At 39.1% G+C, this 17,882-nt stretch overlaps 1 protein-coding gene across 4 annotated transcripts in view; it reads left to right on the top strand.

Moving 5' to 3' along the window:
* Positions 1-17,882, top strand: part of LRGUK (leucine rich repeats and guanylate kinase domain containing) — a 109,610-nt gene that overhangs the window by 30,012 nt on the left and 61,716 nt on the right. For 3 of the 4 annotated variants that reach the window (XM_040260895.1, XM_040260896.1, XM_040260898.1), the window contains exons 6-11: positions 248-372; positions 5,038-5,181; positions 8,215-8,295; positions 9,880-9,966; positions 11,294-11,400; positions 17,462-17,581. In XM_040260895.1, the coding sequence (XP_040116829.1) occupies positions 248-372; positions 5,038-5,181; positions 8,215-8,295; positions 9,880-9,966; positions 11,294-11,400; positions 17,462-17,581 (664 nt within the window). The remainder of the gene's footprint in view (positions 1-247; positions 373-5,037; positions 5,182-8,214; positions 8,296-9,879; positions 9,967-11,293; positions 11,401-17,461; positions 17,582-17,882) is intronic. The other variant, XM_040260897.1, reaches the window with a different exon arrangement.

Genomic DNA, 17,882 nt, shown 5'->3' on the forward strand with positions numbered 1-17,882 from the left:
TATATAAAGTATACGTATACATACACAGACACACACATATATACATCCACTCTTTTTCAGATGTTTTCCCCATGTAAGTATTAGCTTACATATAAAAAATATTTTAAGATTTGGCATGCTTTGTATTGGGCATGTAGTACTTTTTATTTATGCTGTTGTCTGATTTTTCTAATGATTTGACACTGATTCATTGTTTCTTCAAAATGTTTCCAGTAACATTTTCCTTAAACATAGTCGTGGTGTACAGGCAATGAGATAACTGAAATCAGTGGACTAGAGCTGTGTAGCAGTCTTAACTACCTTAGTTTGGCCAACAACAAGATCACAACCATTAACGGCTTAGGCATGTTACCAATCAAAATACTTTGTCTGGTGAGTCTACCAAAAGTATTATTCTTTATAGAAGTACTAATTAATGTTTTAGTGACTATATGAATGATAGCCAGGATTTTTAAGTTTTATAAAGAGCTAGTTTCTTTATGAAATGTCATGATCTTCCATTTTGTTTGCTCCTTTTCATATCTGGTTTGTTTATGTGTGTTTGATGAATATTTCATGCTTAAGTTAAAATGATTTTCTAACTTGGTATACAAATTCCATTTTTTAAAAGACTGACTTTACCACTGAGAAAGAAAGGCATAGTTTTAGCACCTGTTAAGAATATATTTATAATGCCTTATTAATGCAATAATAGTTAAACATATTTAAGCATAATATTTGGACTTCCCTGGTGGCTCAGTGGTAAAGAATCCACCTGCCAATGCAAGAGACACAGGTTTGATCCCTGGGTCGGGAAGATCCCCTGGAGAAGGAAATGGCACTCACTCCAGTATTCTTGCCTGGGAAATGCCATGAACAGAGGAACTTGGCAGGCTATTGTCCATGGGGTTGCAGAGTCGGAAACGATTTAGTGACTAAGCAACATGAAGAAGTGTAATATTTATTGCAGTTAAAGCGTCATTGCAAAAAAAAAAAAAACCTTCATTACTTTCAAATGAACCACTGGGCACTGAATTTTGGCAATCCTTTTATATCACTATATGCTAGTCTCCCATTCTAGAAAACCAGAATTATGAATACATTTATTCATAATTTATTATGAATGAATAAATAAATAAAGTTCATTTATTCTCTCTGGCTGAGAATAAATGAACACTTTCCTTCAGAAAGTTAATATTTAAAAATTTTTCCCCATGAAGAGCACTATCCTTAAGCTATATGACATGCTCTGTGACTATGACTGAATGAAAACACACACAACTTACTTAAAAATCAGCAGGATCATATTAGTTCCAACCATATATACAATATTTTTTAAGTAATAGTCTAGCTCACTAGTTTGGGGGCTGATAAAGTAGTTTGTGGATGATCTAGGAGTCTTTCTTCTTCCTTCCTACCCTTAGATGGCTTTTCTATTCTTCATTTTGTCTGTCACAGGATAGGCAAGGATTTTAAGCCATGAGACTGCTGCTGCTGCTGCTAAGTCACATCAGTCGTGTCTGACTCTGTGCAGCCCCAGAGACGGCAGCCCACCAGGCTCCCCCGTCCCTGGGATTCTCCAGGCAAGAACACTGGAGTGGGTTGCTATTTCCTTCTCCAATGCATGAAAGTGAAAAGTGAAAGTGAAGCCATGAGACTAGTAATTTATTAATTTCTTACGTTAACTATCCCACAGAAGATTGTTGAACTGTTGTTTAAGATGACATCTTGGGTTATCTGCAGATTTTTTTTACAGATATGATGCCTTATTTCTGTCTTGTTTAACCAGAGACAGCTGATGGTTGGCTATGTGTTAATTTTTCTTTCCCCGAGCTTGAAGCCTGAAGTGCTTTTTCAAGACTCTTCACTCCTTACAGTGAATTAGATGAGGGCAAACTACTGATTGCCAGTAGAGACGTGGTAAAGTTTAATTATTCCCCTGAAGTTTCATATTTTCTGTCCACTAAGGCACAGTGGCAAAGCTGTAAATGAAAATGACTTCGGCAAGTCAAATTGCAAACTTAAAAATTATAAAAGAAAGTCACTCGGACTTCCCTGGTGGTCCAGTGGCTAAGACTCCAGGCTCCCAATTCAGGGGCCCCAAGTTCAATCCCTGGTCAGGGAACTAGATCCCACATGCTGCAACTAAGACCTGGTGCAGTCAAATGAAGAAATAAATAAATATTAAAAAAAAAAAGTCACATTTTAAAATTATGATAATTTGAAGGATTCTTGGCAGTATGTTCTATTCAATTTGCAGCTTGTTACAACTTTATGCTTTTCTTTATGTATCTTTTTACATTGCATTCCTGTTCACTGTAAGTAGAGCATGGTATGTGGAAAGAGATATACAGCTGTGCATAGGGAATGAGAATTCAGCTCGTTATTAAGAATAACAACACATAGCACTTTTATCGTAAGGCCTTGTTTCAATAACTGAATAAGTAAACTGTGTTGACAGTTTCATCTCAAGCAGCTTTTAGAAAAAGCATAAAAAAACTTACTTTTCCTACAAGTAGATTAGATGGATTGTTCCCCATTCCCTTTCCCATCATCCAAGATTAACTAGAAAATACAGAATTTTCCATCATTCATTTTCTTTAAAATGTTTGAGAATGGTAAAGTTTTCTTCTCCATGTATTAATGAAATACATAAAATGAGACTCATTTGTTTCAATAGTTTTTCATGCTTTTTAAAAGAGTTGTGGTATCAGTAAAACAATTGTACTGCTGAAAGTAATTCACTTTATTGAGATAAATTCAGAGAAAAAAAAGAGCCATTCACTATACAAACCAATTGTTAATTCCCTACAATCAACTTTTACAATAAATATTAAGGGGAAATGTGGTTCACTCATGGTCTGTTCTGACAGCCACCTCCTTTAGCAAGTAAGGACAATCCATTCCAAACTTCAAAAAATCATTGTGTCTCAGTAAACGCCCTTTGTTTTTTTTCCCCCTCCCAACTTGGGAGATTGAGACTATTGCTCATTTCATTTATTTAATAAAATAGTTTCTAACTGCTCCCTTTTCCCTGCTCAACATGATGAAAAGTGCAAGAAGAACTGTTCTTGCAGAAACTGGCCATGTGCTTTGAGGAGAGACGTATCAGGTTTTTCATCACTGGATAAAAGATTTGACTAGATGACTTTCAACTCAAATTCTGATTTGACATATTTCTCAAGTTCTGCTTTCTCTTATGACCATAGACTCTCTAATTAAACATTTCTGTGCCTTACTCTGCTCTTGAGCATCTACCACTTTGAAAGCCATCAGAGAAACACTAAAAAAGAATTACAGTTTATCTTCCACATCGATGGCACATCAAAAGTCTTTAGGAAGAAGTGTATTATGTATAAATTTGATATGTGGGCATATTTTAAATAGGATGTTGAGGTCCTATTTCAATAAGTTAAATTAATATGGATATTATGTTCAGTATAGTTTTTTCCTTTCCTTTTTCTATTACTCTTTCTAGAACTTTTTTGAACAGTAGGAAATTTGACTTAGGCAAATGGGGTCATTAGTATTCTTCCTTCTCATTATGGAATTTTTCAGACATATATAAAAATAAAGGGAATAGTTTAATGAATCCCCACGTACTATCATCTAGCTTTATAGATTATCAACATTTTATTAATATATTTTAAAGAACCATAAAATTATATTAATGAATATAAATCTTGCTCATTATTAAAGTGAAATCTTATGAAAAATTGGGTGAAAATGAGCTCTTGCTGTTAAATGTATCAGGAAACATGTACCAGGAAAAATATTATAGATGGTAGAGAATACTAAAATTTTTTAGTTATAAAGTGCTCAGTAGAAGTTTTAAAAGTTTAAGGATGGGTATAACATGGCATTAGTTGAAACCTCAAAATTAGTCTTTATTGTGATGCTCAACTCAGAGTTTAGCTTTACTGGGACATATTCTTATACTTCAAAGACTAATGAGTCCAAGGAATTTTGCATGTGTTGGGAAATGTACAAGAAAATGAAAATTGTTGTTACCACCATAATGTGTGTTATGGGTTCATGGGGGTTGGAAAAGAGAACAACATTTAAGTCTTATATCTTTCTCTGTTTCATGGTGTTGTCTAAGAAGATGTTTATGTATGAATTATTTAAGAACTTAGTTTGTGTGTGTATTGTTCTAAAACATGCCACCCCAAAATGTAGTGGTGTTGAGAAATTCTATTAGTGAACCATTTTGTTATTTTGCAGTTCTATAATCTGAGCTGGGCTCAGCTGGGTGGTTCTGCTGGTCTTGCTGCATACAGCTAGCAGATTGACTGGGGCCTGGGCTCAGCTGAGATGCTGCAGTAGCTGAGTCTCTTCTCTCTCTCTAGTCTCAGGGCTCCCCTCTGTTTAACATCTCCACAGATTCTTTCTAGAGGAGCTAGAGTTCTTACATGGCAGCTCAGGGCTCCAAGACACAAAAGGAGCCACTGCCAGGCCTTCTTAAGTCTTAGAATTTGTAACTAGGACACTTGTGCCATATTCTTTGGGTTAAGGCAGATCATAGGTGCAGCCTGGATTCAAGAGGAGAGAAAGGTACCAAGAGCATGAATAAGCAGAAGCATATATCAGACTACCACAAACCTTGTGATATGAAGTGATTATATTCAGAATATTTCTGAAGGCAGAGTAGATGTGGGAGTTTGAGGATTCAAGTGGTTTGTTAAAATGGCCATGAAAGAATTGTTGTTAAATTTATATTTCTAAAGAGGAACATGGAGTCATGCTGCCATTAGGCTTGAGGTTAGCAATGTCCAAATTTTATACTGCTAGCTTTTGTCTTTCCTATTGAACAATATTCTTATGAACATTCATCTGCTTATCTCTAGCAAAAAATATTATGTTCTGAGTCTTCCAGCTGAAATACCATGATTTCTTTCTATGATGTATGTATATGTGTTTAAGGAGGTGAATGATGGGAATGGAGGGAGACAAGAATATCTTACTGATTTTAAGAGGTTTGAGGCAGTATACCCAGAATGAAAACTTGTCACTGCAGTTTTCTCTTTAGGACATTAAGTGTATTTTTATCAATTTTAGAGCAATAACCAGATTGAGAAGATCACAGGTTTGGATGACCTAAGAGTCCTGCAGATCCTCGATCTGAGCCAGAATCAGATCAGTAGCCTCCAAGGCTTAGAGGGTCATGATTTCTTGGAAGTGATCAACCTCGAGGACAATAAGGTAATGTCATACTTTATGTGTCTTGGTTTTAGTGTCTACATAACAGGACATATTAGGACCCATTATTAATGTCTCAAGTGCTATCACATTCAATGCCAGCTCAGAAATATTCTAGAAAACCTCCTGGAGCAATAGGTGAAGGACTTTTTTTTTTTTTTTTTTTAATAAATAATGATTCTTAGCATTTAAACATTCCTGATTTCATTACTTTGAAGGTTTAAACTGCAACCAAGTGCACAGGACTTTGTGAAGTAGATATGTTCATGTGAAATTTGGGGTAGAAAGATTGCATTAGGAATGTCTGACATGTCAGAGCAGGGAAACTGGAGCCAAGAGAATAGCCTCAGGCTGGTGTTGCCTCCATTGAATGAGAAGAGACACAGGAAGTGAATTCTCAGAACTTCCCTGGTGGCTCAGATGGTAAAGCATCCCCTGCAATGTGGGAGACCTGGGTTCGATTCCTGGGTCAGGAAGATCCCCTGGAGAAGGAAATGGCAACCCACTCCAGTACTCTTGCCTGGAAAATCCCATGGATGGAGGAGCCTGGTAGACTACAGCCCATGGGGTCGCAAAGGGTCGGACATGACTGAGCGACTTCACTTTTTAAAATTTGTAACAATAGCCTATGTTTGCAACTTGGATAAATTTGGAGACTGGACTTATTTAGTTTCCATTCTGGCTTGATGCACACATTACTTCACAAAGTATATCAATTGGCTTTCACTCTGAATTATATTTTACTTTTAATAAAGCGTGTGTGCTCCTAATAATGATATATTCAGTTGGTACCTGTAGCTCACTTCTTGTGCAACAAGATCTACACTGTGATTTTATTCATCTTGGGTACTTTGCTGTATTTTGGGGAAAGATCTCACAAGTAAGTTGATTATTTACTTCTTGAAAATGAAAGTCTGCCTGACCCTAAAAGAAACACAGAGACTATCTGGGGTAAGATGTATTTCTGAGGAGACATTTCTCTGTTCACCCGTGACGGTGCTCATTAGCTAGACCCAATGACTCTTTCTCCAGTGAGCTTCCATTAGCTGTTATATTTCCAAAAATCAAAAAAAGACAGTCTTAAGGTCTGGCAAGAGTGGATTTTTAATAACAGGAAAAACTGTTCCTCCTCATTTTCATGTGACTTGCATATTAAATTGTCAACTTCTAGGGTTAATTTGTTTGTTCACTGTCCCATATGTCTTATGAAGTCATAGACTTCATGAAGTCATTAGACTTAAGATGTCATAAGACCTAAGAAGTCATAAGACCAGGTTCCAAATCTCTTCATATGGTTTTGTGGTGGTTGTTGTTCAGTTACTCAGTTGTGTCCGACTTTGTGACCCCATGAACTGCAGAATGCCAGACTTCCCTGTCCTTAACCGTCTCCTGCAGCTTCCTCAAACTCATGTCCATTGAGTCAGTGATGCACCCCAACCATCTCATCCTGTCGTCCCCTTCTCCTTCTGTCTTCAATCTTTCCCAGCATCGGGGTCTTTTCCAGTGAGTGAGGTCTTCTCATCAGGTGGCCAAAGTATTGGAACTTCAGCTTCAGAATCAGTCCTTCCAGTAAACACTCAGGACTGATCTCCTTTAGGATGGACTGGTTGGATCTCCTTGCAGTCCAAGGGACTCTCGAGAGTCTTCTCCAACACCACAATTCAAATGTATCTCTTCAGCGCTCAGCTTTCTTTATGCTCCAACTCTCACATACATACATGACTACTGGAAAAAACATAGCTTTGACTAGACAGACCTTTGTTGGCAAAGTAATGTCTCTGCTTTTTTAATATGCTGTCTAGTTTGGTCATAGCTTTTCTTGCAAGGAGCAAGTGTCTTTTAATTTCATGGCTGCAGTCACCATCTGCAGTGATTTTTGAGCTCTCCAAAATAAAGTCTGTCAATGTTTTCATTGTTTCCCCATCTATTTGCCATGAAGTGACGGGACCAGATGCCATGATCTTAGTTGTTTGAACGTTGAGCTTTAAGCCAGCTTTTTCACTCTCCTCTTTCATCTTCACCTAGAGACTCTTTAGCTCCTCTTTGCTTTCTGCCATAAGGGTGATGTCATCTGCATGTCTGAGATTATTAATATTTCTCCTGGCAGTCTTGATTCTAGCTTGTGCTTCATTCAGCCTGGCATTTCAAATGATGTACTCTCCATATAAGTTGAATAATCAGGGTGACAATATACAGCCTTGATGTACGCCTTTCCCAATTTTGAACCATTACATTGTTCCATGTCTGGTTCTAACTGTTGCTTCTTGACCTACATACTGGTTTCTCAGGAGGCAGGTAAGGTGGTCTGGTATTCCCATCTTTTTAAGAATTTTCCACAGTTTGTTGTGATCTACACAGCCGAAGAACTGTTGCTTTCAATCCATGTTGTTGGAGAAGATTCTTGAGAGTCTTCTCAAGAGTTATGTATAACTCATAAATGTACAGTTAGCAAAGAGTTTTCAGGTGAAGTCATGTAACCTTGACCTCAAGAAATATGTCATACAACTTGCCATTTTTATCTTTTCTTAAAACAGTGACCTCATTGATAACATGATAGAGCTACATGCAGTAAGAAGGCTTCCCCAGTCACAAATAACCACAATAACCAGCAGAAGCAGTGATGGGGAGGGGACTGGGGAACTGGATGCTAGACAGGATAAGTGATAGGAGAGCCACGTAGCCCCTGCATGCCTTTTTTTGCATTTTCTCTGTTTCCACATACTATTTTATTCCTGCCTTAAATATGGATGAGATGAGGAACATCTCTCTACCTCACTGTTCTCCGTCCAGAGGGGAGAAAAGAAAATGTGGCTGTGAGTTTACATTTATTGAAGGAACATGCAGTAATTCCCTTGTTTTGTGTGACTTTATGGAATTCTTATTGAAAAGGTAGATATTCACAAGAGCAATTTGTAAAATAAGTTGAGTTTAAAGAATCTAAAGTAGCTCCTCTTATATTAAGTTCTCTGTGTCTCGGTACATTTAGCCTGTTAATAATATTGTCTATGTGTGTGTGTTTGTTTTTTGGTTAAACAGATTGCTGAGCTGGGTGAAATAGAATACATTGAAAACCTACCTCTCCTTCGAGTTCTCAATCTTCTGAGAAATCCAGTTCAGGTAAGACGTCCTTTGTTTTGGGGGTGAGGAGTAGGAATGAGAATTCTTGGAATTCTTTTTTATGAAATACTTTTGATAGAACACGAAGAATATGAATACACTGTGTTTATCACCATTCTCTATTAGAAGGGTAAGCAAAGTCACATCCGTGCTCCACCGTCAGTGCAGGTAAAGCCTGAAATTGAATATTAGTTGTCTACTCTGTATGACATTTGTGACTCATCCACGCGGTAATAAAGATTATCAAGAGGGAGCTATTGAGGTTATAGAGCAATGTCTTTTTAGTGCAAGAATGCCTGAGGTGTAGATGGAATGTGGCTTCTATTTTATATCAGGGAGAAGTCTAAGATTAGACACCGAAAGAAATTATCCTGGGGATTGCGGTAAAACTGGCATTGTAAAATGATTATAGGAAAAAATCAGATATTTCCTAGTGATTCTTCACCTTTGGATATCAAATATCCAGACTTTTTCTTTTTTCTGGATCCTCTCTTTTTTGTCACCAATGATAGATCCTTTCTGCTCAACTCTGTTTCCCTCCCTTTTTGTGCAATTGTCATTCTTTCCCCTTTGAATCTATATCCTTCGCTCACTTTGCCGTAGATTCTTGAATTTGTATGTATCTCTGAGTACCTTTCTTTGTGCGTGTATGACTTGAGAAACATAACTAGGCAGGCAAAAAATCAAAATGAAAAATGAAAAGCACAGTCTGAAAGTGAACATAGTACTTGGTATGGGAATAGTGGCAGACAATGTAAAAGTATCCCCTGGAGAGGAAGGGGTTTAAAGTGGCCATCCCTCCCAGTTCCAGACCCATAAAGAGCATCCAGGTGTTTGCATAAATAAATAGCACAAACCCTTTCACACATGTTACCTCATTTATTTATAAACCCCTCCCACATATGCACTTTGAAGTATACAAAAGATGCCATTGTATATTCCTTTCGTGTGTATTCTCATCTACAAAATGCATCACCCATTTAATATCTTTCCCTTCAAAGAGACATAGCTTCTTGATACAACATAACTAATTATATTTCTAAAAAGCAGGTAATCCTAACACAGCAGATGATAGAGTATTAAGGGAATTGTTCTATAAAATGAATATCATCTAATTATTGTAAAACAAATTCATAATTAATGATACAAAATTAATATAAAACAACACAAAGAAATAACAAGGAATTAATAATAAGGACTGCTACTATTATAATAATGAAACTCCTTTAAGTTAGAAGATAGGGTTTCAATCACTGGCCATGGAACATTAGATGAAATACCTCACCTCCCTGAGCCTTAGGTGTTTTTCTCTTTAGAGATGAAGATAATCAGGTTTGTCCTGCTTATCTCACAGGGAGATTGACAAGATCACACATTTGAAAAGCTTTATAAGTTACAAGGCAGAGCCTACATTTGAGTTGTTAATATAAGGGGACTGCAATTGTGAAAATGTAAAGACCTAGTGTGTGTGTGTGAATGACAGCATTCGTAGGTAAAAGGCCTTGCTCCTGAAAGCAGACTGCTACTGCTTATTAATTTGGGGAAAGGAAGGCAACAAAATAACCCTCTTGATATTTTAAACAGGAAAAACCTGACTATTGGTCCTTCGTCATTTTTATGCTACTTCGATTAACAGAATTGGATCAGAAGAAGATTAAAGTGGATGAAAAGGTATATAGTCATATTTCATGTGTTTATGAGTTGATAGGTTCAAAAGCTCATGCCGTCTGCTGCAGGACCATTGCAATCCAGAAATGAGCATATAACAGTATGCTCATTCATTATTTATTTAAGGAGCATGTCCTTGTCTAGACTCTAGTTGTTTGACCCTTGCAGAGCTGAGCGTCAACACAAACGCAGTGAAAGGCCTGCTTTTGGTACACTAAGGAGACTGGCCGTGGGAGACTGAAGCAGCCTGCATGTACCTAGGCTGGCAGCTGTAAGGCTGACTATAAGTTTGGAAAATTATGTTTGTGGGAGGTTTGTGATACTGTGTTCCTCTAGATCTTCACTTAATAATGAAATGCATTACAATGTCATTCTACCACATCACTGTAAAGGACTCAGATCACTACCCTGGTGTTTTAAATCCTTTATTCTCCTCTTTAAGATAATGATTCTTTTCTGGACACACAACTTGAGAGTAACCAGACCTTGAACGCTTGCACCTGCCTCCCCACACCATACCTATGGTAGCCAATTTGTCATGCTGTCGTGACAGGTGTCAGCTGAAATCTCCACTAATGAGGGGTTTCTTACACCCGATGCAAATTTGAGATGGGAGTGAAAAAGCAGGTATAAATATGCAGAGAGGCAGATATATTCCAGTTCATAAATGCCTTTCTGAAATCTTGGTTAAAAATAGTTATAGATGCTGGTCTGTTATTTCTCACACTCAGAGGCACTTATTAGATTTCTCTTTCCCTTTAATGTTTTGCAAGGGGGATAACATTCAAAACCACACATTAGATAAAGATGTGGTAGACAAGTATACTGTATTTAGAGTGCTAGCAAAGCTGGGGAACAGACAACTGTCTGTCATGAGGAAAAGGCCTGTATCTTTGGAAAAGAGAAAGTTATATTAAAAGAGGAGGAGGTTTAGTAGAATTTGAGATAATAGGAATAGTTCTTGGTATGATGGCAGGAGGAAAACTTCTACAATAACAGCTACCTGGAATCTAGAACTAAGAATTTTACTACTTCTTCTGTTACTAAAAGTTGAAATGTTTACTGTATTAAAGGTAATCTTAGACATTTGAGGGGTTTTTTTTTTTTTTTTGCTTTTTCCCTCCCAAACCAGAAAATATAAAGAAATAGGTGACCAAGGGGTTCCAGTTCAATATTTTAAAATAATTATCATTCTTTAGGTTTTAGGAAAGCTAGAGTAGACGTGAACGCAGATTCCTGGTTGCATGTCTAGAACATTTCGGTAAAGAAAGTCTTGTCTTTCTTGTACAATGAATTTTTTTTCCCCTTTGCATTTCTAATTCTGGAAAAGATCTCGGCCGTGAATAAATACAACCCTCCCCCGGAAGTGGTCGCGGCCCAAGACCACATGACCCACGTGGTCAACAGCGTGATGCAGCCACAGCGGATCTTTGACAGGTATTCTGAGAGACGCCTTGGGTGGAACTCGGGGTGGTCAGCACAGGACAACCTCCTCATTGCCCTAGCCATCTCTCTTGTGACCCATTGCTTTCTCACCTCTCTGAGGAAGGGATCGGGTCTTCATCTGACAGGCTGTGTTGCCTCAGATATAGCATCTCATCATCACATGTTCAAACATGGGACTCCCTTGTTGGCATTTTCCCAAGTGTGGCGATACGTGGATTCCACTTCTCTCTTTCACCTGGACTCTTGAATGGTGGCTAGCCTGTGACATGGTAGCAAAGGTCGCTCAGTCGTGTCCGACTTTGTGAACCCCATAGACTATACAGTCCATGGAAGTCTCCAGGCCAGAATACTGGAGTAGATAGCTGTTCCCTTCTCCAGGGGATCTTCCCAACCCAGGTCTCCCACATTGCAGGTGGATGCTTTACCAGCTGAGCCACCAGGGAAGCCCAAGAATACTGGAGTGGGTAGCCTGTCCCTTCTCCAGGGGAGCTTCCCGACCCAGGGATCGAACCACGGTCTCCTGCACTGCAGGCGGATTCTTTACCAGCTGAGCTACTACCAGGGAAGCCTGTGACATAGGATGGTGAAATGAAAAAGGAAAAAGAGTTTGCCGACATACCTGCTATAGGAGAGAACCTCAGACCCTTGTCTCATCAGCAGAGAACTGTGATGGTCTCCATCCACTGACAATTTTTCCTTAGCTGTGAGTGGATACTAGAAACCCCTGCCAAAGAGCACTCGTGACCGCAGCTTCTATATTAGAGAGTCCCTAGAGTCCCTGCTCGCTGAAGGGAAACTGAAACAGCCTTTCCAGGGGTTGCACTGAGCTGCAATCAGCCCCACAGGGAGGAGTCACCCAGCTTGGCTGAACACAGGAATAGAGACCCTCACCTCTAAGTTTGAAGACAAATTTACCACAATTTCTCCATTTCTTTTTAAACACTCTGTTGAAGCAGATGGCCATTGACACTATAAGTATAATACAGAATTTCTATCAGTACCCAAAGGCATTTTAAAAATACTTGTAAAATCTCTGGGTTATAAATGGCTCCTCTTCTTCATGTGGTCTGCTCCTGTACTTCACCCGGTTGGTTTCCCACAGAGAGAAAATGTTTTATTTTGCATCCAGGACATGATTTTTTACATGTAATTTAATCATGTAGATGTTGACAGTTTTATATATTTATGGTAGCCCTCTAGGTGAAATGATTTATCATTTATTTGCATACATCTGGAAAAGCACATTTGATTTAAAAGAAGGGCATTTATTGTCCTCATTGTATTTCTTTTCTAGTTTATGAGATTGCTAGTTGTTTCATGCTTTAGGGTACATTTATATAAAAATATGTATCAAGCAAATTTACAGCAGTGTCTGATAAACACACATTTCTTGATCATTTCTGGCTGTCAGAGAATAGCAAATGGCCAAGCCACCCTGGATGCCCTGGGATGGAGCAGTGTTCATGATGTAAAGCTCGTGGTGGCAGGAGGAGGCATGCCATGTCCTTCCCACCCTCGCTCAGGACACAGCTCCCTGGCAGCCCCTGAAGTCAACCTCCAGGAAAGAAACCCTGACTCTTTCTCTTGGAACTTTTAGGCTGTGATACCATGGAATCACTGTCCTCTCTCCTGGCGAGACTGAAGTGAGGATCCAATATGAAAATGGATTTTGCATATTGTCTTGACCCTGGCCTGGTAGTCAGTGATGGCTTTCTTGCTGTCTCATATGACAGGGTTCTCCAAACTGATGTTGTCCAAGCCTTGTCCGAACTATGAAATCAGCCATTTCTCCAAGAAGCCCTAGTTCGCTTTAGTGAGAAATGGTATTTCCCAATCACAATGTGGGCACTAGAGACAGTCTTGACTACTGGGTTGGTCATTGTTTTGTAGGTGTTTTAGTGGACAGAAGCTAGGAATGGATTTCCTTCCTTCCCTCCCTCTCTCCTTCCTTCCTTCCATTCACTGATCCGTCTACTGATTCTTTTTTCTATCTATCCATCTATCCATCCATTCATCTACCCATCCATCTTGCCTATTTGTACCTGCCTATTACATCTACTTAATCTTTCATGTTTATCTAATCTGCATCTAGGTAGCTCTATCTATAAATAGATAGTAAAATACCTCCTCAGTTGATACAGTTCAGCTTCAAGACTACAGTTGAGCTTTTACGGAACTTCACTTGTGTTATATCTGTATCTCCTTTTCTCCCTCACCAAAGACATTGAAGAAGATGAAATTAGAACATCCCATGGTTACTCTTTTTGTAATGTCCCATATTACACCACAACAGTATCAGAATACCAATAAAACCATTTTGCTGATGTTCTTCCTGTTAACCATCCCCCATTTTTTAAATTTCTGTTATATATATATACACACACATATATATATATATATAACATAAAATTTGCCATTTTAACCACTTGGAAGTGTACAGTTTAGTGGCCTTAATTATATTCACAGTATTGTGCGACCATCACCACCATCTGTTTCCAAGTTTCTCATCACCCAGAACAGAAGCTCTGTAGCCCTTAGGTAATAATTCCCCATTTCCTGCTCCCCCCCACCCCCCCGGTAACTTCTAATATACTTTCTGTCTCCATGAATTTGCCTACTCTATATATTTCATATAAGTGTCAATCACTCCATTTAAAAAACAGTGCACTATATTTATATTGTCAGAACATATATCCATCACACACTGTACTTTCTCCTTTGTTGTCATTTAGCCTTAGTTCTCTAGGTAACTGCATATTTATTGCCTACTGCCAGCCCTTATAGTGATGCCTCTTGAGTCATTTTAGTTGTATGAAGCTTGTTCTTTAGCACATTCTTTAGGAAGGGCTGTGTAATCAGTATCTCTCGAAATCGTCCATGTTGATAATATGGACGATTATCTGCCCTTTACACTTGAAAATCATTTTTTGCTGTATATAAAAGCCATGACTCACACTTTTTTCCTTGAATATATTAAAAGTGCTTCTCCATTTTCTTTTTGTGCAAAAATTGCTGTCAAAAATGTGATGACAATTTAATTTTCTTTCCTGTATAAATCGTGTGTTCTCTTTCTAGCTAAATAATTACCCCCACTTCTGCCTTTTTTAAGGAGAAGGAAATGGCAACCTACTCCAGTATTCTTCCCTGGGAAATCCCATGGACAGAGGTGGGCTACAGTATATGGGGTTGCAAATAATTGGACACAACTGAGCACACACTGCCTTTTTAAAGTCCAGCAATTTCACTAGACTATGCCTTAGTATTATTGTTACAGCATTTCTAGCCCAGTTGTTCTGGGCTAATATTCTCAGGTATGTTGTATACTGTTGTTGTTTTTTTTTTTTTCAGGAATCTTTTTTCTGGAATGACAGTCTGTAATATTTGCTCTGTTCTGTAGGTTTTGGTTTTCTTCTTTAGGAAGTAGATCTTCTTTGCCTCTCAATTTTCATCACCTTCTTTCAAATTTTTTTCTCTTTAATCACATAAAAATTATTGAGGCAATTTTAGATTCACATGCAGTTGTAAGAGATAATACAAAGACAGTCTAGATATCTTTCTCCCAGTTTCCCTCAGTGGTAGTATCTTGCTTAGCTATAGTGGAATGTCAAAACCAGAAACCTGACATTGATACAGTCCATCATCCTTACCAGATTTCACCAGTTTTGCGTGGACTCGCGTGTACATTTAGTTCTGTGCGATTTTATCACAAGTGTAGATGCACATGAGCAGCCCTCCAGTCAAGATAGAAATGGGTAACTTCCCAGGTGGCACAGTGGTAAAGAATCTGCCTACCAGTGCAGGACATGCAAGCCTCGTGGGTTCGATCCCTGAGTTGGGAAGGCCCCCTGGAGCAGGAAATGGCAACGACTCAGGCATTCTTGCCTGGGAAATCCCATGGACACAGGAGCCTGATGGGTACCTTCCATGGGGTTGCAAAGAGTCGGAGATGACTGAGCACAACATACTTGCAGTTAAGATACAGGAGTTTTGTCACGTGAATCCCTTTGCTTCCCTTTAATAGCAACAGCTGCCTCCATCCTTCTCATCTTCCCTGACCTTTGGCAACGAATAATCTGTTCCCCTTCTCTGGAATGTTGTCATTTCAAGAAGCCTATATAAATGGAATCATATAGTATGTGTATAACCTTTGAGGGTTGACTTTTTTTTTTTTTTGCTTAGCCTCATTCCCTGGAGATTCATCCAAGCTGTTAAATGTATCAATGGCTCACTCCTTTGTGTTGCTGAGTAGTATTCCTTGTTGAATACACCACCATTAGTTTAACCAACCATCTCTCAAAGGACATCTGGGCTGATCTCTGTTTGGTTACTGCAAATACAGCTTTTATGAGCATTCAAGTGTAGGCTTTTGGGCGTGTACAGTTCCAGCCTGCCTGCTTTTCGCTGGATACCTGTTGTTCTGGGGTTCCGTTGTTCTCAAATGCTGCCCATCACTCCCTCCTCCTTCCTTCTGCACAGATTCCAGTGCCATAAGTCTTGTGGCTTTGTGGCTTTTCGTCTGGTTTTGTTATCCACATTTACCATGGACTTCTGTTCTCAAGTTTTTCTGTTTTTCTGTGAGTGTTCAGAGAGATTGAAAACTTATGCTGTGCTGCCCCCGTGCTTCATAGAATCTACACCTCAGCCATATTGTTTTCAAAATATTATATTTTAGTCTGTATTTCTAGAATTTGTGTCATGAGTGAAACCCACACACTTCAGCTCTGCCTGTTGTAAGAGATTTTATGTAAATTAGCCCAAATTGGTCTTTTAGACCGGGAAGCCATGCCTAGATTCATATACCAGCTCTTACTTACTAGCTGTTACTTTGAGCATGTTAATTAACCCCTATGTACTTCAGTTTCTTCGTGTGTTAAGTGGGGAGAATGAATTCATTAGCTTCCTGCAATAATTAAATGAGGTAATGCAGGTAAGATGCCCACAATAGTGCTTGGCACATAGTAATTGCTTATGTAAATGTTAGTGATTATTATTTTCTTTGCACACATGTGTTCTTTTTTAGAGTAAATTTGCCATTTTATCTTTATTATTATTATTATTTTGGCTGTCCTGGGTCTCCGCTGTGGCATGCAGGCGTTCTCTGGTTTCAGCAGTTGAGCTCTAGAGCCTGAGGGCTCAGTATTTGTGGCACATAGGCCTCTCGAGTTGTGTGCAGCCTTACCTGCCCCGTGGTACGTGGGATCTTAGTTCCCTGATAGGGACTGAACCCACATCCTCTGTGTTGGAAGGAGGATTCTGAGCCATTGGACCACCAGGGAAGTCCCCACATCAGTGTTCTAAATCAATAGGTAAGAACTGGAGCCTATGATACAGAGTGAAGTAAGTCCGGAAGAGGAAGACAAATACTGTAAATTGATGCACACATATGGAATTTAGAAAGATGGTAACAATGATGCTACATTGAGGGCAGCAAAGGAGACACAGAAGAGACTTTTGGACTTAGTGGGAGAAGGCGAGGATGGGATGATTTGAGATAATAGCATTGAAACATGTATATTACCATATGTGAAAAAGATGACCAGTGCAAGTTCGATGCATGAAGCAGGGCACCCAGAGCCCTGGGACAACCCAGATGGATAGGGTGTGAAGGGAGGTGGAAGGAGAGGTTCAGAATGGGGGGACACATGCATACCCCATGGCTGATTCATGTTGGTGTATGGCAAAAACCATCACAATATTGTATAGTAAGTATCCTCCAATTAAAATAAAGTAATTATTAAAAAAAAAAAAGATATGAAAAAGTTTACCTCTGAGAGGGCAAGTCTTATTTCTTTCATTTTGAATTTCTTGGGGGAAAACTCCATCAACCAGAAATGAATATCTCTCCTACCGTGTTTTTCCTTCTAAAAATGGTGTTAAAGTAAATTCTTCGCTATTTTGTAATCAACTTGCTTCTGGGAGGTAGGACCGTCCTTCCATACCATGTCTGCGTATATAGCAAGTGCCAGATAGCCGGATTCACCGTGACTGCGCCGTGGACAGCTTTCCATGCCGGATGCATTAACGCCCGTGCCTGCTCTGCCCTATATTGCAGCACCCTGCCTAGTCTGGATGCCCCGTACCCCATGCTGGTATTGGCTGGTCCTCAAGCATGTGGTAAACGAGAACTCGCTCACCGCCTCTGCAGACAGTTCAGCACTTACTTCAGATACGGGTGAGTTTATTGGCTGCTAAGGCTGTAAAATGTTGGCTGTTGTTCACAATGGCTATTAATTTTAAGCAAGTTAAAAAACATGCATAGAAGGCTTATGAGCTGCTTTGCTGGTTATTACACTGTGATATACACTGTATTTATTTATTTTTTTTTTTACTTTAACCCTCCAAATGTTTTGATGCACTCAGCCACAGCCAAAATCCTGCTCCAAGATTTGGAACTACACGTGGTTTTAATTAAGCCTCCTGGTATTGGAGTATGGCCTCATGTTGCCATGTGGTGTGACTCGAGGATCACAACG

This window comes from Oryx dammah, unplaced genomic scaffold (assembly GCF_014754425.2).
Source record: "Oryx dammah isolate SB20612 unplaced genomic scaffold, SCBI_Odam_1.1 HiC_scaffold_18, whole genome shotgun sequence".
Lineage (NCBI taxonomy): Eukaryota > Metazoa > Chordata > Mammalia > Artiodactyla > Bovidae > Oryx > Oryx dammah.